Below are 20,721 nucleotides of genomic sequence, written 5' to 3' on the forward strand. Positions count from 1 at the left end.
TTGATGAGACGCTCTTCCGATCTTGCTTTGTCGTGGCTGGTCTTGGGGCCCCGAGCGCGGTGAGTGCCGGCGAGGGCCCCGGGGGACGGCGGGGAGCGGGGCGGGAGGCCGTCTCGCTGCGCCCGCGCGCCCGACACCCGGAGCGGCGGCGCCTCTCCTCTCGGGCCCCACGGCGCGGTCGCCTACACCCCCGACCGGGGGCCCCCTCCACGCCAGTTCGGGCCCAGATAGGCCCCAGGGTGACGAAATCTCTCCCTGGAACCGACACCTGGGTTGGGGGACCGGAAGAAACCCCACTGGCTCCCTCCCTACCGAGACCTGGAGACGCAGCCCTGAGGGTCCCCTACTCTTGACCCCCAGGCTCCCTGGAGACCCAGATAACACGCTGCTGACCTTACCAGGGACCCGGGTCTGGGGGACGCAGATAAGCTGCACCTGCTCCCTCCCCTCAGACACGCCTACTCGGACCCACAGAACCCCCTTTCCTGCTCCAAATAGTCGCTTTTTACTCTCTGTTTCGTTTTCCAGAACCGCATAGCCCATTTTGAGACTTACCTCAAATACCTGGTTCTGGAGAACCCAGATAAGCCCTACCTATAATTCCTTTCTCAGTGACTACACTTCCAAACCTTATCATCTATTTGGTTACCCGTTTTGAGACCACTGAAATTCAGAGAATTCACTTCTATCTTCAATCCCTGGAATCCTCCAGCCTTTATAACCCATCTTCTTTCTTTCTTTCTTTCTTTCTTTCTTTCTTTCTTTCTTTCTTTCTTTCTGTTGGCCGGGGGGGAGGTCCCTTAGAGACCCAGTTAAGTTGCTAATGATTCTTTATCACACTTGCCCTTCCTTCCCATCCCTGAGACCTCCTCTAGACTTCTCCCCGAATTTCTGTGCCTTCTCCTTTCTCCGGCAGGCGTCCACTCCCATCTCTCCCAGCTCCCGGGGAGTTTAACCTTTCCCACCACACAGTAGAGTGGTCTAGAAGCTGCCGGAGGAGCCTGGTTATTCCCTGCAAATCCAGTCCCCTGCTATGGCCCCAGCTTGGTGGGAGAAAGGGACCTGTAAGGTGGAAGATGAGGGGACAACTGGGGAGGTGGGGGGGGTGGGGAGTTGCTGGTGCTTTCACCTGCACGAGTAGCCCATCTCCTGGCTTGTGTGTTTTTCCATCTTGTTAGCTTGGGACTGTGATAGAGTCTGGCCTTGGATTTCTAACCCTGCCCCCCAAGGTGAGGCCGCTAGATTGCGTGGGGCGGGGGGGATTGGGAATACTGGGGGGTGTCCAACCAGGTTTCCTCTTAAGGAAAATGGGGCTGTAGTGAGCTGCAGCCATTTGCTCAAGGCCTCCGCAGGAGTGGGAGGCAGCGGGATTCAGAGGAAATAGTGAATCAAAGGGACTCCGAAGAGGGCCCATCTACAGTGACAGAAGAACTAGCAGCCCGAGAGTAAATCCAACCCCTGCTAATCCTGTTTGATGTCTCTTGGAATGATGCAAGTCATTGAGACTCTCCAGCCTCCCTGTAATTTAATTCTCCCACCACTCTGGAGTGTGTGTGAGAGAGTGAGTGAGGGGGGCAGCTATGCTCATTTCCCCTTTCTCACTGTTTTCCAGCCAGTCGGTGTGTCTTTTGGATTTGTTTCTGGTGCTGGGGTCAAGACCTGGGTTTTTTTTTCTTGGTCTATTTATAATTTCCCAGTTGCTATTTTGGGCTCTGCTTAAGGGAAGAGTCTGTCCACCCTAAAGAACGTTCCAGGGTGTGTTCCCGGTACGTTTCCTCCTGGGCAGGTGTTGAATTGAGTTCTTCAGATCCCCAAGTAGCTCTTGGGCAGGAGGGATAAAAGCTATTTTAGGGTAGTCACTGGAGTGGAGCTGTTAATCCTCTATGGGTCTCTCTAGTTAAGAACACTTAGAGATTAACGCTTTCCTTGCTGCAGGGGGGCTGCTTCTCCACGGTTTGGGGAGGGTTGGTACAATTTAGTGTGGCAGCAGAAGGTGGGAACGTGCAACTCAGTACAAAGGCAAAGATAATAGCTGCCTTTTGTTGGGGACTTAGAGCAAGCCAAGCCCTATGTTGAGCCCTTTGCATACCTGACTAAAATAATCCTCACAACAAGCCTGTGAGGTAAGTATTTTTAGCTTTACAGATGAGGAAACAGGCTAATAATGGAGAAAGAACGCAGTTTCTATAGAGATGATGTAACACCATAAAAACTATAGTTTCGTCAGAGGGCAGCAGGCATCATGGCACACGGCAGGACAGACAGACTGGAGAGCAGTTTGTCTCCTTTCGGCTGCCAAAAAGGGCCTTCGGGAGTTTTTAGAAAGCACTTGTGTTGGGGGCGCGGAGCCTTAGTAACAGAAGGGACTCAGAGAGAGAGCTCCGGCCCGGGATACGGTGCTGGAGGAAGGGAAGGGAGCGCAAGGGCGCCTGGCTCGAGAGGGGATGTGCTGGCGGCTGATGGCGAGGGAAAAGGGGAAGGCTGCGTTCTGGGGCGATGTGAAGGGAAGGAAACTCACTCAGAGGCCTGAGACGTAACATTAAAGGGGGGAAAAAAAGAAGTACTGCTCGGGCCCTGTGCGGAAAAGAGGCAGACACGGTGTAGACGGCACTGCATGTGTGCGCACACTTTGTGTCAGACGCTTCGTCCTCTGTGAGACCATTCTAGGTAAGGAGAAGACGTCTTTATCTTAGAAACTGAGGAATCTGAGATTCAGAGAAACAAAGTAACCTGCGCCTGCTTTCACAGCCAGTAAGTGGCAGCTCTTCGGATAGCAAGTCCAAGGTTCTTTCCGCACTACCTCCCTCTTCAGATCAGGCGCCAGAAGCGATCTTTGGATGAAAATACACCGAGTTATACCAGTAACTGGGAGGGATTGATTGTGTTTGTTTTATGGGAACAGGTTCTGTCAGCTTCTCTACAGTTGTTAAGGTTAGAGTGTGAGACCAGAAGAGCGGCTTTGAAAGAGAAGCAGGATTCTTTCAGTTTTGCCCAGGAAGTCTGAAGGAGAGAGGCCCAGGAATTTTCCTAGAGGAGAGGACTTTGCAGACAAAGGACAGAGGGAGAGAGACTAGATTCCCAAAAGGGTTCCTAAGGTAACACCGGCAGCAGCCTGTCGGTGACTATGGGTGAGGGCTTCCCCTGTGCCTTTTTGAAAGGATAGGGGGAATAGGATCAGGGTGTTGGCTGTTTTCTTTTTAAGGCCACAGCCCCATTAAACGCAGATCAAGGCAAGCACATGGCTGCCTCCCTCCTTTGGTTCTGTCATTACAACCTCTTGAGCTCTCCTTAGCCACCACCAGCCTCTTTCCTAGAAGCCCATTACTCACTCTTTCAGAAGCAGCATACTAAACTGCTCTGTCTTGTTTGTGCTTGTTCAGGAGAACAGAAGAGGTGTATGTGTGGGAGGTGGGGGAGTACTGTTCTCTTTCTGAGTTTGTGTGGAATTTCCAGGGCTAGGCTCCCCTCTCATGTCGGCCAAAGTGATGCAACCTGCTTCCCTCTGGCTGCCGTTCCCAGCTTTTCAGAGGCTGAGATGCACGGTTTTAGATAGCAGCGGGGAGCAGAACTTGACTTTGAGGGTGGGGTAAATTCCCTCCAAAGTAGATGTTCGAAATCATGCTTGCTCTCTGCCTGATTCCAAGGTAGCGTAGTAATCGCTGGTTTTATAAACAGGTGATTCCACCCTTGAGAAGGAGGGACTTAACCCATGAAAGGCAGACGTCAGAGGCCTTGGAGATTTATAGTGAAGCAGGCAGATATGCCACGATGACTTGAAGGCTCAAGTGGGACTACTTTTTAGCACTGCCTACCCCTCCCCGGCATGTGACTCATGCAAAATGCAGCCACCTTTGTGCAGATCTTTCTAGGCAGATCTCCACTCGTGATGGGGAAATGTTTATCATATTACACTGCAGTGTTTCTTCAACAAGAGGAATGGTTCCTGAACAGGACGTAGCTCACGTTAATGATGAGCAAAGCTCTCTGGGGCATGAACCCGCTGATCCCATCATCTCGTTCACCGCCAGTCTGTTAGATGAATGGTCACTGTAAGCAGCAGGTGCTAATGAGCTGAGCAAGCATTCTGTGGCCCACAGCTGTTTGTGCGGTTGGAGCCCTCCCCAGATTCTCGTGGACAGTCCCCACTGTCCTTTGCTCCCTTCACATGGGAAAGCCTCATGACCAAATTTTGGCATGACTTCTTCAAAAGGAATCCCCCTGTTGTAGCAAGTTGCTTTGCAGTTGGTAATCTTATTAGTGTGAATGTGGGTCTGTTGTCCCCCTTTGGAGAGTCAGTACAGTAATCTCCATCCTCTCTGAATTGATGTCAGGAGAAAAGTTCTGTCATCTTTGCTCCAGTTTTCCCCTTTCCCACACCCCTCCCCTCCCCCTGCCTCAACAAGAGAGAGGATCAGACTTCAAGGTATTGGCTCCCCACTTTGGAAGAGCTGTGACACCAGTTTAAACCCGAACTTTGTGAGCATAACTGAGCCTTGCATCAACTTGCATTCGGTGACTAATTTACTCATCGAACGGTAAGAAAGTTGAGAGTCCTTTTCTAGATGCTAAGTGTATGGAAATGAAAGAACTGTGATCTGAGCCTTCAAAGAATCAATTTGGTGGAGGAGTTCTAATGCTAGTATGCTTCCTGCTCATAATGGAGAAATGTATGTGTGCTACAAAGGTCTGCAGGAGGGGCTGCTCGGCACGTGGCGTGTTGGACGGCTTTGCTAAAGAAGCATGGCCTGGGAGACCCAGAGAGGTGGTGGAGGGTGGGATGGGACCAGGACTGGTTTAGGAGAAATGCTGAGTCTGCTGTTGCCTCCTCAGGCAGAAGCTCTTATTGATGTGCTACTGAGAAACACATCTGGCTCAGGGGCTGTCCTTCCAGGGTGTAAATTTCCTAAGCAAAAGCTTCTCCTTCCTTCTCTGTTGCCTTTTGGGCATTTTATTGCTCTTTAGCACCTTCATGAGGAGGAGAATTGTGGAAAGTAGTGGGGGAGGAGGAGAAGGAGGAGGAGCTGCCATCTCTAAATTTAGTGGAAAGGATATCAAAGTGAAGTTGGAAGAGAATATTTGGAGTTTAGGGCTTTTACTTCCTTAGATTATCTCGTTTCTTATTAGCCTAGGTAGGACTAGTAATAATAGTTACCATTAAGCACTTACTAGGTGCCCAGCCTTCTGCTGAATACTGTGTATTCATTATCTCATTTAATCCTCGAAATATCCTTATGATTTAGGAGATTATTAAACTCATTTTGTAAATGAGATAGCTCAGGGAAGTAATTGGCTGAAAGTCACGTGGCTTTGAAGTGGAAGGGCTGGGATCGGAACAGGATCTGTCTGCCTCCAGAGCCCATGTTTTCATGGTATTGGGCTCCCTAACACCAGGTGTTCTGATGTTTCAGGTGAAGAGATTGTTTTCTGAAGGCTGCTGCGTTGGAGGCTGTGACAGAGCAGAGAGCCCGTGTGGAGCTGATGGGGAGGCTTTCTGAATAACATGGCCCTTCGCCATTAGTCTTGCCATGACCACATTTTTCACCAGCGTCCCCCCCTGGATTCAAGATGCAAAGCAGGAGGAGGAAGTGGGCTGGAAACTAGTTCCCAGGCCTCGGGGCCGGGAGGCGGAGAGTCAAGTGAAGTGCCAATGCGAAATCTCGGGGACGCCCTTCTCAAATGGGGAGAAGCTGAGGCCTCACAGCCTCCCCCATCCAGAGCAGAGACCGTATAGCTGCCCTCAGCTGCACTGTGGCAAGGCTTTTGCCTCCAAGTACAAGCTGTATAGGTAGGTGACGCTCCCATACCTCTTCCTGCCCTGAGGTTCCCAGAGGACAAAGCCAGAAAGACTCCACTGAGTGGGAGGCTTTATCTGTGACAGAAGAGTAGATGTTTATTGGCCCATAAGTGTACCCTGAACACCAACAATTTGAAATCCCTCACTAAAAGCTACTGGTGGTATTTGTATTCAGACACTAGACTCTGATGGGGAAATATCAGACCGTCATGAACAAACTAGATTAAACGATGTTTTCAATACTACTCTCCCCACCTTTGCCAGGTAATGAATGCAAGGTAATGTTAGCCAGAAATTAGAAATCAGTCTTAACTTGAGAAGGAAAAGGAGACCCTCTGGTCCCATCTGTAAATTTTAAAGTGGAGGCTCAGAGTGGGGTAGTAACTTACCCAAAGTCCCATAGCATCTTTGGTCCTGCATTGCCTCTTCTGAACCAGCCTGCTACTCACATGATTACTTCCGTCTCTGTGGAATCTCTGGTGTCCTCTCGGTCAGCAGCTTTCCTGAAACTTCAAGCCCAAGAGCCCTACATAAAGTGAAATAGAATGTGAAAGTGCTAGTATAAAGTAGATATGGCAGAGCAGCTTGGAAGGGAGGGGCGCCTGCCCCAAAGTGATTTTGACTTTATCCTTGCCTTTCCATCAGAGGAACAGGAATATGCCCTTTACAAATGAGATAGACTGCCTGATGCACACTGCTTCATCCACTCATCTAGCCAACTATAATTTATTGAGCTCCTGCTGCATACCACACATGGTGTTAAGTGCCCTGGACAGAGTAGTGAGCCAGATGGGGGTGCTCCTTGAGTCTATCTTAATAGTGGGGACAGACCGCAGACAAGTAAATGCATGAACAAGATGACCAAAGAAAGCCTCAGTTCTTGTCTGGAAAATAGTTGATAGGAAGGAACTAAAGCAGGTAATAGGGCAGCGTGACCAGGATTGCCCTCATGACAGTTCTGTGGTCCTCAGGAATGCTTTGATAACTGTGTGCTCCTGTGTCTGAGGTGGACTCCAGTTGGGGCCATCCTCTTAGACTTCCTTAGTGACAATCTGGGTGTCTGCGAGAGGCTACAGGAAAGGTCCTACAGGGTCTGGGAGGCAGGAGCTCTGACTCCAACCTTAGTCACTGCGTGAGCTTAGGCGAGTCACTAAACCTCTTAGTGCCTTCGTTTCCTCGCTTGTAAAATGAGGAAAATGGACTGTGGGTCCATTAGCATCTCCCTCTCGTACATTACCGTGTCTGATATGTCACAGGAGGTTAATAGTAGCTCTCGGTGGTGTGAGCACTCACACGTAGCCTGAGGGTAATGGCTACGTTCGATACCTTCCAGGTAGGAAGGATCACTGGGTGCTATACTAGAGACAGCTGTGGTATACCTGAGTGAACCCAGGTTTCAAGGACTGTGTTCAAATTCAGTTTCTGCCACTTACTGACGTGGGTGGGACTGTCCTGTGCTTCGGCCTCTTGTGGAGAACAAGGTTAATGACAACTCACACAGGGCCTGGCAGATGGTGGGTCCTCGAAGTCTTACTGAGTTGATTCTGAAAGTCCCGTAGAGCTCTGGATTGTAACTCCTGCACTCTGAGCTCCTGTCCCTCCAGATGGGAGCAGGTAAACCAAGGAACACTGAGGTACTATACCATGGGAACACTTTTTTAAATGTTGCTGGTTTACACGGCAAACACTTTAAATGATACAAATGAGCATTCAGTGAAAAATGCATTGTCCTTATGCTGGAAGCTACCATTCTCCCCAGAGGTATCCAATGGGGTCACTTTCTTGTGTATCCATGCTAAGACATTGAAATATGTATTCCCTTCCCTTTTTATTTTCACAAGGGATTAGATTACACACACCAAACTGAACTTCCTGTTTTGATTTAACCCCTCATTATGTTTTGGGATTGTTCCAGATAGAGAAGTTTAGATTTTTTCTTTTCAATTTTCTTTTACGGTGTCATTTAAAATTTTTTAAATATAATTTTTTGAAAAGGAAATACATTCACATAAAATTCACAAGGTGTCAAAAGGTATAAATGGAAATTCTCCATCAAACCCATAAGCTTCCCTATCTCTTTTCCCCATAAGGAACCAGTGTTAGTTTCTTATATGTCCCTCCAGAAATATTTTTAAGCACATACAAGCAAACATACATCTGTTTTCCCTCTTTTCTTATGCGTAGTACCATTCTGCATGCACTGTCCTGTCCCACTGCTTTTTACCACTTCATTGTATCCTAGGAGTTTGTTCCCCGTGGGTACATATAAAGCTGCCTTTTTTTTTTTTTATTTGAGTCATTTTTTGAACTTCTAATTTATTTCACCGATTCCCTATTGATGGACGTTTAGATTGTTGCTGATTTTTTACTACTACAAACAGTGCTGCAAAGACTAGGAGTACATATGTGATTTTGCAGGTGGGTGAGGATATCTATAGAATATAGTTGGCATAGTATTCCATTGCGTGTCTCTACCATAATTTTTGTATTTACTTCCCTGTTAATGGACACCTCAGTTGTCTGGCCAGCCCTTGTGATCTCCTTTCTTCTCTATCCTCCATCCCTACCCCCAGGCACATGGCCACCCACTCAGCCCAGAAACCCCACCAGTGTATGTACTGTGATAAGATGTTTCACCGCAAGGACCATCTGCGGAACCACCTGCAGACCCATGACCCCAACAAAGAGGCCCTTCACTGTTCTGAGTGCGGTAAGAATTACAATACGAAGCTAGGCTACCGGCGCCACCTGGCTATGCATGCCGCCAGCAGCGGTGACCTCAGCTGCAAGGTGTGCCTGCAGACCTTTGAGAGTACCCAGGCCCTGCTAGAGCACCTGAAGGCCCACTCACGCCGAGTAGCAGGTGGTGCCAAGGAGAAGAAGCACCCCTGTGACCACTGTGACCGGCGGTTCTATACTCGTAAGGATGTGCGGCGGCACCTGGTGGTGCACACAGGCCGGAAGGACTTCCTGTGCCAGTACTGTGCCCAGCGGTTTGGCCGCAAGGACCACCTGACACGTCATGTCAAGAAGAGCCACTCGCAGGAGTTGCTCAAAATCAAGACAGAGCCAGTGGACATGTTAGGCCTCCTCAGCTGCAGCTCCACAGTCAGTGTGAAGGAAGAGCTGAGCCCTGTGCTATGCATGGCCTCTCGGGACGTGATGGGGGCCAAGGCCTTCCCTGGCATGTTGCCCATGGGCATGTATGGCGCCCACATCCCTACCATGCCCAGCACGGGCATGCCACACTCCCTGGTGCACAACACGCTGCCCATGGGTATGAGCTACCCCCTGGAATCCTCACCTATCTCTTCCCCAGCTCAGCTTCCTCCAAAATACCAGCTTGGATCTACCTCATACTTGCCCGACAAATTGCCCAAAGTGGAGGTGGATAGTTTTCTGGCGGAGCTTCCTGGAAGCCTGTCTCTCTCGTCCGCTGAACCCCAGCCCGCCTCACCTCAGCCGGCGGCAGCTGCGGCCCTCCTAGATGAAGCACTGCTCACCAAGAGCCCCGCCAACCTCTCTGAGGCCCTCTGCGCTGCTAATGTGGACTTCTCCCACTTACTGGGCTTTCTTCCACTCAACCTACCGCCGTGTAACCCACCCGGGGCCACCGGAGGCCTGGTCATGGGCTACTCCCAGGCCGAGGCACAGCCCTTACTCACCACTTTGCAAGCTCAGCCTCAAGATTCCCCGGGAGCTGGCGGACCACTGAACTTTGGACCTCTGCACTCCTTGCCTCCTGTCTTCACCTCTGGCCTGAGCACCACCACCCTGCCTCGTTTCCACCAGGCATTCCAGTAGCCCCCAAGGAGGCCCTCGGCCCAGTCTTAGGCTCTGTCAGGGAGCCTCTGTACCCACCCCATCTGCATCTCCCATGAAGGCAGCTGAGCTTTCAGAGCTGGGTTCAAAAAGAAAAAAATTCCAGTATCTGTATGGAGCACTTGGTTTGGGGGCTCAAGCTCCAGGATCAGTTCTGGGAGGAGCCTTGAGCCCCAACCCCATGAAAAGATCTCATACCATAGAACTTCAGGTATTTTTACTTTTACTTTTTTTGATCTGAATCGGGAGCCACACTTCGCCCTCTCCCTCTCCAAAGTGTCAGAACCTCCTCCTCTTTGGAGAAGGGGGAGGCCTCTTGGAGACACAAAGGGTTTCACTTTGGATGACCTCGAGAGAAATAGCCCAAGAAGCCCGCCTTCTGGTCCCAACCTGCAGACCCCACGGCAGTTGGTCAGGCCCTGCTGCAAAGGGTCACTTGGCTCCGTCGCCTGCTTCCCACCAATAGGCAGGAGAGAGGGCCTCTGTCCTGCCCACCAGCCCCGTCCCTCCTGTAGCAGCACCTCCATTTCCAGTCAGTGTTGTCCAGCAACGGTACCGTTTACACAGTCGCCTCAGACACACCATTTCACCTCCCTTGCCAAGCTGTTAGCCTTAGAATGATTGCAGTGAACATTGTTTACACGCCGTGAATTCATTCCCACCAGTCCAGTCCAGTTGGCACCAGCTGGAACCATTTGGTACCCGGTGTTAACTGGAGCCCTGTTTACAAGGCGGAGTCGGGTCTCACTGACTTCTCTTCACTTGAGGTCACATTTTTCCCCTGTGGGGAAATAAACTGACTTTGGACTGCTTCAGTCTCTGCCATCTTCCATGACTGTCTGTTCCTGCCTTCCTCGGCAGTGTCTGCGAGACAGGCAAGAAGATTGGAGCAGGTTTCTCACAGGTCTGCAATTCTGTTTTTCTCCAAGTACATCATGAGCCCTCCTCCTCCTCTTGAACAGGAGAGGGCAAGAAATGAAAGGCATGCCCGCTTCTATCGCCCCCATTCCCCATCCCCCACCCCAAACATCATGAGCTGTTATCCTTAGTCTTGGAAGGAGGGACTCGGGTTCTAAGCTGGTTGGCTAGCAAAGGAGAGGGTATGAACCCCTGATGTGTCTATCCTGCTTGTCCCTTTTCCAGGAAGTTGTGGAATTGTTGCAAGAACAGTCTTCAGGAAGTTAGGGCTGGGCAGATAGTTGAGTCCTAACCTGTGGGTACGTCATTGGCTCTCATACCAACCTTTGTTCTTATCCACAGTCTCCCCGCTCCTCTACTTTGCAGTTACAGTGGACTCAGGGCCACTGTGCATAGGCCTCTCTGCTCCCCATCAAAGTAATCCCACCTTCCTCTTGTGGCCCCCCCTCAATTTGCCCCCAATACTTAGCAGGGTTTCTCGCAACAGATGACTCACTCTTCTGGCTTGTGGGGCTCCCTGCCACAGAAAGCACAGCCCTTGCCCAGCTGAACCCCATCCCTGCTTCATTTCTCAGTTCCACACGGGCTTTACTCTCACCACTCACAGAAGGGAGGCAGCTCAGGGACCACCAATGTGGGACCCTCATGAGACACCTCCAGTCTGATTCAGAAACACACTTCTACCTCTTTACTGTTAACTTCTACACATGCAGCCAGTAGTTTCTGGGCACTTTTCTCAGCGGTGCCTCATGCTGGCTTTTCCACTAGGGTTTCAGGACAAACTACCAAGGAACTGCCTCGGCCTCCGCCCAGTCCTCACACCCCCTCTTTCCTTCTAGACATCACTTTGCTTTATCATCAGGAACTGAGCAGGTCCAAGACCCAGGCTTTTGCTTCAGCCCAGGCCAGTACTCTTTGAGGTGCAAGCCTTAAAATGTAGCTCCCTGGCCCTCGATTGGAAGCAATGTGGAGTGAATAAGCATGTTTTGATTTAGGCAGGGTAGCTTGGGATACTTTTGAAAAAACAAACCAGATATAAAAATGTCTGGCAAGGTTAGGATCAGACTAGGTGATTTGCTTCTAAAAATTCGTTTCAGTGAGTCCCAGGGACTAATTAAGGTTTATTTTTAAAAGCGTCCACCTTGGTACGCAGCCACCTCCTGCATGCTGTGCATGTTATTGGGACTCGTATTATAGGAAATGGTACGTGAGGATCCAAACAGGACTCAGTGCTGCCATTCTCCTTATTGTCTCTGGTCTTCATCACTAGACCCAGCAACCCTTCATCTACTCCCTGCCACCTTCCATGCACACCTCATTTATAGAGGCAAGTGGGCCTCTGGCCATGGAGTATAAAATCTCAGGCTTAAAGAGTCCACTCTTCCCTGCCTGTCCTTTCCTGTCCCTTCCTTGAATTCTCTCCCCCATTAGTGATGCTGGGAAACTCCTAGAACAGGCAGAGCAACTATTTAAAGCCTTGTAAGTGGGGCCTTGCCCCTTCTCCCCTCTCCTTCCATCCTGTTTCTCCTTTACTCTTCCGTCAGTACTCTCACCCCACACAAGGAATTTCCCTTTCACTGTGAACTTTGCTGGTACAGAGGAACATCTGCCTTCACCTTTTTTTGGACCATAGCCACCCAGCTGTTTCTTAAACTTCCCTTCCCAAAATTTAAAAAAAAAAAAAAAAAAAAAAAAAAAAAGCCTTATTGGCCTGGTTGTTCAAAGGATAAGAATAGCTTTATCCTACGTTCAGTACCAAACCCACTTCAGTACCTTTACTGAGGCCATGAGAGCCTGAGGGGTGTCTGCCCACAACAGGAGCCATGGCATGTGGCAGAGACCAAACAGGGACCAGGAAAAAGGGGTAATGACCCCTTTCCCCACCACCTCCAACCTCTGTCAGCGATGAGTTGCCTTGAACAGGGGGCAGGCACCTCGCATCCTGCACACAGCTGGTGAAGGCTGAGTGCAGTCCTGGGGGCCAGGGGATGACCTACCCAGCTGTGTCAGCTCAGGATCTGTGCACATCTTTTAAAGAGGGAAGAGGTGGGAAAAGGAGCACCAAGGAGTTTCCCCCCAACCTTATACAAATGGCATTTAATGGAAATCCGGGAAGCAGGTGTGATTACTTTTTTGCTCGTAGATATTGTCCTAAGTTGAAATTTTTCCACTGCCCTAAACTTCTCCTAGTAGTCTGAATCCTTGCCCCCTACCCCCTTTCTTTTTGGTAGCTGTTTTCCCCATTCCCTCTACCTTCCCTCTTATCTAGGAGCTGTCTTTAAGCACGATTTTTTTTTAACAGTTTATATTGTACAGGATCAATATTTTGCTTTTTAACAAGGATATTTATGTAATAAGAAACTTTGCCTTAGGCAGGTGTTGGCCAGAAAAGTCCAGATTCCTCTGGGACCTCACCCTGGCCTCTCCTGGAGCTCTGAACCTGCTGTGGAAGGAATTGGCTATGACCTTCACCACTGGAGAGGAGGGTCTGTGGCAAGGGAAGGGGTGTCCTGGTTCTAACAGGAGAAGGATTCACCGTGATAATTTAGTGCTTCTGTGGAGGGGTCTGGAAGAAGTATCCCAGCCCAGTTTCTTCAGATGCAAGCTCACTTCCATAGCTGCCCCTCTCCACCTCTAAATATTTGGCACTAGAACTCCTGAGACACCACTTCTCATTTGCCTCCCTCCCTCCTGGTGATCAAGGCTTTGGGGCCACTCTTTCGTAATGCCAGATTATTTAAAGAGAAAAATACAAGACAAAAACCTTCTAGCACTTTGTAAACACAGTGAATAACCTCTTGGAGTATTTTTGGCTTTATATAAAACAAGGTTTTTAATTGTAAAATATAAGTGCCATTAGAAAATGCACAGGGCGTATCTTTGTTAAAGTAGATTTTTCAATGTTTTACAGAATTACATTTTCAAAAAAAGTTTTTATAATGAAGTTGTTTATTAAAAACTTCTGAATGATGCGTTTGGAAGTTGTGAACCTGTCTGATTGGGAAAGGGTTGGAGAGTGCCTGGGGAAGAACTGGAAACAACAGACATCTTTAGCATCCCAGGGGATGGTGAGTGTAGGGCAGACAGTAGCAAGCCTTCACATTAGCACCTACAGACTTTATACTTTGAAATGAAAGATCTTGAGCTAAGTGGCATCATGGTATCACTTAAACTTGGATGCAAGAAGAAACTCTCATTGGCCTCACGAAAATTTCATGTAACTAAAAATGCCAGATCTAGCACAGTCTTTAGGATGGATCCAGCAACTCAAACATGGTTGGTCATTCCTATTTCTCTCCACCCTCTTGTGTAGTCGGGACTTCATCCTCAGGCCCTACAAAGTGGCTCATCCCTTTGTGTAGGAGTAAATTGCTGCCATGACTCCATATCCGTCATTCTCAGTGCTGACCAGGAAGAGAAAGGAGAGAGGAGTCCTTGTATTCACAGAAGTGCCCCCCACCTCCCAGGCATCTCCTGTCTCACTGGCCTTGAAAGGGCTCTGTGCTCTCCCCCAAGCCAGCCAGCAATTGCAAGGCTGAGATAGGAGTGGTTTCTCAAAGGAAACTGGGGCTTCTGTTAGGATGAAGAATGGATACTGGTTGTCCAAGAAAAGATGTCATCCATTGCCCGAGGTGCACAGCTGGCAAGTGACAGAGCTAGGACCTGACCTTGTCACACTTGTACCTACTCACTGGGTTCAGACAAACTGTTGAAAGGCTGACGTGGCTTCTGACCTTGCTGCTTTGCCAGTCTAACGAAGGTAGTCCTCATCATCATAGGCCCTGCAACTCGTACTGAGATGCTCCTATCCAGGGCTCAGATTGAGTAACTATTCTGTGGTCTGGAGCCACTATCCACAGCCACACAGTCCTGAGTCCAGCCCAAGAGTCCATGGGACGTTAACAACTGTTAATGTGTGTTACGGGTGTTTTGTGCACAAAGGCAGTGGGCTAGCCCTTCATTTCTTTGGTCTTCCATTTACTTGACAAAGATTGAATGTCCACCCCAATGGGTCAGATCCCTGGCTAGAGCCCCAAGGGAATACACCTTGCTCTCTAGGGAGTGTATACCCCAGGATGGGTCTGGGGGCTCAGCGCCACCCTATTCATTGGGCGGGAGGAGACAAAGCTTTCTGGAGGAGGTAGCAGGGACTTCCGGGCATAGGGGGAATTAGGTGTGTTGACCTCCATAAGCCACAAGTTTGGGAGCCAAGACCACAGGAGTGCAGATGCATTTGCAGGATCAGGGCTGCAAGGCTGGTCCATCCAGGCTCTTATCCTATCCAAGCACATTCCCTGCATTTCAGACGGGTTCACTTTTGTGAAATGTCTGGTATAGAGCAAGAGGCAGCCTCTGGCCATTGGGCAAGGTGAAACAATGTCCATGTTTCAGTCTACAAGCCCAGGAAGATAGTTTGTACATATAGATGCCAATATGCTCCCCGTTGCCAGCGTTTGAGACCTTCCCTTGCCCCAGATCCTTGTACTCCCAAATTTGTTTCTTCCTTTCTCTATAGAAGTACTTCCAGCACCTCCACGTGCCAGGTAATTACCATTATCTGCGGCTTCCAGTTTGAGTCTGCATAGTCTTTTCTGCATATGCTTGAATAATCTACCCTGTGCAAAGCTGCAAGTCTCCTACAGCTGCCCCAAACCACAGTCGAGTGTGGGTGCCCGGTGGCCCCCAGTGTCCACCGCCGGGAAGAGTAATCGCCCAGCGTGGTCACTGTGATGGAAAGTTCTGTGTGTCCGGGACCGGAGTTGTGCCTGATCCTTGGTGCCCACTCGGAACTATTCCTTGCTTGGTACACCCCTGCAATTCACCCCATCTTTATCGCCATTGTCCTACTAATGTTGGGGCCAGTTCCGTCCGGCGCTTGCGGTTGCATCCCCTTCAGGCAGCCCCGTGCCACCCAGCCAGGCCGGCAAGACCCTCGTCCCTCGCAGCTAGGGGGACCTCTGCGAATCACACCCCGAAGGAGGGCGCGAGGAGCGGAGCGCGCCCCGAGGAGGAGACTGCTCCTTCCCACCTCCCGCCATGGTCCCGTAGCCGCCGTACCGCCCCTCCGGCGGGACCCGCGGTGTCGTCCACGCACCCCGAGCCCCTCCAGGCGAGAGGCTACCTCAGGTGATGGCGGACGAGACGGCGGGGGGCCTAGAACCGCCACGCGCCCGTCGCCCGACCTCGCCGCTGGGTCAGCGAAGCCGCTGCACGCGGGCGCCCCGCCCCCGCCCCCGGGACCGCCCCGCCTGTCACCGGGCCTAGTCGGACCGAGGCCCCTGGGACCCGCCGCTGCGAGGTTGGGGGGCGGGGTCGCGGTCGGGAGGCGGCGGGAAGGCCGAGGAAGTGACGCCTGGGCAGGGCGCCATCTTCCTGGAAGGGGCGGGGGAGCGGAGGGGCTGGTGGGGGAGGAGGACCCGGAGGTGGGAGTGGCGGTGCAGCGGGGCCCATAAACCTGGAACGCCCAGCCGCGGACCTGCCGGAGGCCATCCAGTGGGAGCTGGAGGCTGTGAGTGCCCAGGCGGACTGGCCCTACCTGCGGCTGGAGCGCAGGTTTGGACGCATGCGCCGTCTGCACTTGGTACGTAGGCGCTTCATCATCCAGAATATTTCTGGCTTCTGGGTCACTGCCTTTCTGAACCACCCGCATCTGTCAGACATGATCAGTCCTCGTGATGAAGACGTGCCCTGGTACTTGGTGAATTTGGAGGTGAGGGAGCTCAGGCATGCCAGGACGCGCTGCAGTTTCAAGTTTTGGAACCATCCCTTCTTCTGGAACAAGGTGTTCGTGAAGGAGTATGAGTGCAGATCCTCAGGACCGGTGGTGTCAGTTGCAAGTCTCATCCGATGGCACCAGGGCCAAGGAACCCCCTGTTCTGGTACACAGGAACTGGGACACTGTTCGCAGCTTCTTCAGCGGGTTCTCACAGAACAACCTCCCAGAGGCTGACAAGGTTGCCCAGATTATTAGAGGACTTGTGGCCCCAACTCCTGCAGTACTACCTACTGGGGGAAAGACACCCCCCCCCCCCCCCCCCCCCCCTCACCCCCCGCGGAGCCAGCAGAGGTCTAGCAAGGTGGCGCACAGAGACCCCTCCTATGTCCTGCAGGTACCAGTCTGGCTAAGCCCTGCGCTAGGACCTGGCACCTACATAAGACTGCCTTCTGCTTCTTGTGGACCTGTGCTCAAGCCGATGACATAGCTCTGCTGTCTGCTTTCTCTTTCATGCACCCTGGCCCCTCCGAACATTCAGTGGACTCTGCTCCAAGATTGTGGCCTCCATGGCCAAGCTCTTTTGTTTCCATGCGGCCTTTGGGCATCACATAGCTGTCACATGCCACAGTTCTACCCAGGCACCCAGTGCTATGGATGTGTACTCCCATTATCTTTGTGGCCCCAGCCTGCTTCTGATGATGGCCTTCCCACTCCACACCTTTTTTTTTTTTTTTTTTTTTTTTTTTTTTTAAAGCAACCTCTATGTCCAATGTGGGGCTTGAACTCAGTGATTCTGAGATCGAGAGTCTCATGCTCTACTGACTGAGCCAGCCAGGCGCCCCCTTCCCACCCACTTTTGACAAGGGCACCCACAAGTCAGCGCTAGGAGGACCAGGGCCTCTTGCAGGCCCACTACTTCAAGGCCACAACACATTGGGCTTCGTATTTATGCATCCAGAATATTGGCTGTGGCAAGCTGAGTCTCATCATCCAAGAAGGGGATGCATTTGGTGCTGCCTGTCAGCCAGCCTTGGACATTCCATAGCCTCAGCGCCTCAGGACTGCAGGACCACATGATGAGGTCAAGGCTGTGAAGCAGTGGGCAAGGCATTCTTTGTGATCACACTGCTTTTCTTACCCCTGCATTGGTACTACCCCATGGCCTGCTATCCGCTTATCAAGATCTGTGATATCCTGCCAGTGTTTGGCCATCATCCCTTCTGAGTTCCACCCAGGCTCCCACCGGTGCTGCCTGCTCCCAGGTCTGTAAGGACCTCAACAACCGCCTGCCAATGCGCAAGAAAACCCCCAGCCCCCTAGGAACTCTGCCACACTGGCATATCCGGGCATGTGCTCAAGGCAGGGGCAATGATGGGGGTTCTTTCCCAGAAGCCTACCTTCCCCAGTCACTGGGCCCACACAGAATCCCCTGGGCCCCTGCCCCCATCTCCAGTCTCTGCCCATCTTTAGGCTGCCAGGTTGCAGTACAGCAGGGCTGTTTCTAGTCATGGGACCTGTCCATACCTGCTCGGATCTCACATATTTCTTTTCATTTTCTTTAAAATGACAGCTCAAAAACAAACAACTGAAGGAGCAAGCTTCTTAAGAACAGCTAAGGAGACTGTCTTTCTTGTTGAATTTGCCCCTCTTTGGCTCCAGAGAGGGAGGGCTGTGCTGTAGACCCCTGGGCTGGATCTTTGCAGCCTCTTTACCCCCTTCAGCAAGGGTCCCCAGGGGCGGGGCTGTTTCATCATTTTGTTTGGTGCTGGGTTCTTTTAGACCAACTCTAGCCCTGGTCTCCTTTCTTCTCCTTCCACTGGGTCTAACCGCCCATGGTGGGATTGTATAGGTAGAAGAGCTTAGCTGCCTCCTGGAGTCCCCCTTCCCTTGCACGGCCTTATCCTCTGCTCTCCAGGACCTGGGTATGGGGAGGGAAGGGCTTGACACAAAACACAGTGGTGGATGCTTTAGGCAGGGGAATGCAATCGAAGCCAGAGCCCGCTGGAAAGGCAGGGTGGCTGAGAGCCCACAGGGTGTAGGGAGGAGAGCCCCCTGATTCTTCTGAACTTGTCTGATTCACCAAGATGTTTTTTGAATTAGAAGAATTACTAACTGAACACTGCAACTTTAGAGGTTCTCTTGGCCCAGGTATGACCTGTGCATGTATAAAGTTAATGCTGTGTGTTTTTCATTTCACTGCTTTTAAGTAAGACCCTAGGCATCTCCTTCCCCTTTTCCATTCAGTGGAGAAATTGAGCTGTCCAGGCCTGCTTGTTGCTTTTAGCTGAGAGCATTTACAAGAATGTCCATGTAATGTTTCTACACCACACCATTTGGAAACTCAGATGGCTATTCGTGGTTGTTATCAAGTTGTTGTGGCCTGTTAACATAGCCCTGTACTTAGAAGTAGTATGAATAAGGGTTTTGTAGGACTTACGACTAGAAACTGTTACCATGTTCTGAGGGTAACCTCCAGAAAGATATCGGTAAGGTCTTGATGATGAGGTCCCTGGTGACCATGTTGTAACTGACATCGCTGTAACTGACGTGTCTGCCTCTAAACAGAGAAATGTTCATGGGGTGGCTTTATCCAATCAGAAGAGGAGTCATGGCACTTCTGTCTTCTATCTGCGTGATTGAAAAATAAAGACCTCTCAGTCTGGGGAAAAAATGATTTGGATCATGATATTCCCCAATCCAGAACCCTCCATTGGCAGGAAAAAAAAAAAAAAAGTCCTGATTCCTTGCCATGGCTGACAAAGCCCAGCATTGTCTGGCCCCTGCTGACATCTCCCGTTGATCTCCTCTTCACTCACCCTGCACCCGCCTCTCTGCTGTTCCTTAAACACACTGAACACGTCCCGGCCTCAGGGTTTTTGAACTTGCCTTTCTCTCTCTGGAATTCTCTACCTGCAGATATTCTCATCTCTAGCTCCCTCAGTTCTTTCAGGCCTCATTCAAATGCCACTTCTCCAGAGGCCTTCCCCACCCTGCCTGTCTAAAGTCATCTACCCCTTTCTATATCTTCTCTCCTCCTCTTCGTGGCCTTCTCCCTATCCTCGTCACTCCCTGAAATGGTCTTGTTTTCCTCTCTTCTTCCTTCCACCTCTGATGGGTCAGGAGAACAGGGGCCTTTCCATCTGCTGCTCTGCCCCCATCACACCTCAGAAATCACTTGTGTGAGTGAATGACTGTATCCAGATGTGTCAGGGTATTACCCTGGGCCCTGACAGAGCAAAGAATGAGGCATAGTTCCTGCCCAAAGGATTTCAGCTGGGCAGAGAAGGGCGAGGGCAGTGCAGGGTAACCATGTAATTTGTTGTTGAGTTGGAACACATCTGGGGGCGAAAGAGGCACGACTAACAATTACGCTATTAGTCTGTAGCCTAACCGGTACAGAATGATCACCCCAAAGAGACTAAACCCAACCAAGTCGAGCTTGGCATGCAGCTCACCCCAAGTGTGTGTGATAGATCGGAGGGTGGAGACTTCCCTGAAGTTGGGACACAGGAGCTGGGGTATGAGGAAAAGGCAATAGTTCAGGTAAAGTGGGGCTGGAGAGGGAATTCCTGAGAGAGCAAATGGCATGACCAAAGGCACTGGGGTAGAAGATGCGTGATGTGTTCAGGGCATAGCGTGTGCCCTGGGTGTGGCTGCTTGGAAGAGACAAGGCTGGGGTGGGGGTGGGGTAAATTAAGGCCATTTTCTGGAAATAGGAACTTTGAATTCATTAGCATTAATTAGCCCATGGATAGTGAGAAGGAATATTAGTTGTGGTTCGGAGGTAAGAGAGTTCACAGGGCAGCTGGACACAAGGAGAGGGGAGTGTCTGCAACTCCAGCTCTCTAGTGTCTTCGGTTTAACTTCAGGCTGCAGCTCTTCCAGGAAGCCCTCCATGATCGTCTTTGACCACAATAATCTGCCACCTTCCAAGTACAGCCTAGAACCCAAATTTTGGATACCAGTGCCTGGCTGGGTTACATTCTCTGGGTTTCTTTTTTTGTGCCAAACACCTGTCTGTGATGCTCCCAGGGGAATTAGAGTGAGCCTCTAAACATCGTGGTGATCCTAGAAATTGGTGCCCCATGTCGTCTGCCTGCCCTGCACTGGTGGTTGGCAGGTACAACTTTGGCTCCTGCAACCTAAGTTTGGGCCCAGTTGCATCCTGCACATTCTTAGGCCCTAGATGACGGTGCTTACCAAAGCAGGCATTTACCTGATCTTCCTGCTGCACGGCTAGTGGCACCCTTCTTTCACCCTGTGACTGACCTCAGCAAAGGGCTGTGGCTACCATGTGTCCCAGCCACCCATCTGGGGCATGAGTCTTGTCTTAACCTACTCCTGCTTGCTCACTCATTCACGTGTCTGAGTACCCCTCCATACGGGGCACTGGGGGGCACAAGAGAACTATTCTGATCTGTGCCCTCTGTGGCTTCAAGAGTCCAATGGTGAGACTGAAAGCAGTGAATCC

At 50.8% G+C, this 20,721-nt stretch overlaps 2 protein-coding genes across 2 annotated transcripts; both read left to right on the forward strand.

Moving 5' to 3' along the window:
- Nucleotides 1-6: 6 nt before the first annotated feature.
- Nucleotides 7-13,506, forward strand: PLAGL2 (PLAG1 like zinc finger 2). The gene is made up of 3 exons (XM_040447374.1): nucleotides 7-59; nucleotides 5,409-5,785; nucleotides 8,368-13,506. Exons 2-3 carry the CDS (start codon nucleotides 5,526-5,528, stop codon nucleotides 9,596-9,598), a joined length of 1,491 nt encoding a protein of 496 aa, XP_040303308.1. The 5' UTR covers nucleotides 7-59; nucleotides 5,409-5,525; the 3' UTR covers nucleotides 9,599-13,506.
- On the forward strand, nucleotides 13,504-18,915 carry LOC121012042 (putative testis-specific Y-encoded-like protein 3). Its single transcript, XM_040446799.1, is given in 5 exon segments — nucleotides 13,504-13,602; nucleotides 15,584-15,728; nucleotides 15,949-16,397; nucleotides 16,399-16,502; nucleotides 16,504-18,915. Coding segments are annotated over 5 exon segments (954 nt in total). The 3' UTR covers nucleotides 16,661-18,915.
- Nucleotides 18,916-20,721: the final 1,806 nt, after the last annotated feature.

The sequence above is a fragment of the Herpailurus yagouaroundi genome, unplaced genomic scaffold (genome assembly GCF_014898765.1).
Source record: "Herpailurus yagouaroundi ecotype Mexico unplaced genomic scaffold, PumYag 196, whole genome shotgun sequence".
Classification (NCBI taxonomy): Eukaryota; Metazoa; Chordata; class Mammalia; order Carnivora; family Felidae; genus Herpailurus; species Herpailurus yagouaroundi.

What these genes read in the sequence shown, in the direction of transcription:
- PLAGL2 (XM_040447374.1), top strand. Translation starts at nt 5,526, where the DNA reads ATGACCACATTTTTCACCAGCGTCCCCCCCTGGATTCAAGATGCAAAG. An exon ending in TCCAAGTACAAGCTGTATAG is followed by an intron (nt 5,786 to 8,367) that starts GTAGGTGACGCT and finishes CCCTACCCCCAG; the next exon opens with GCACATGGCCACCCACTCAG.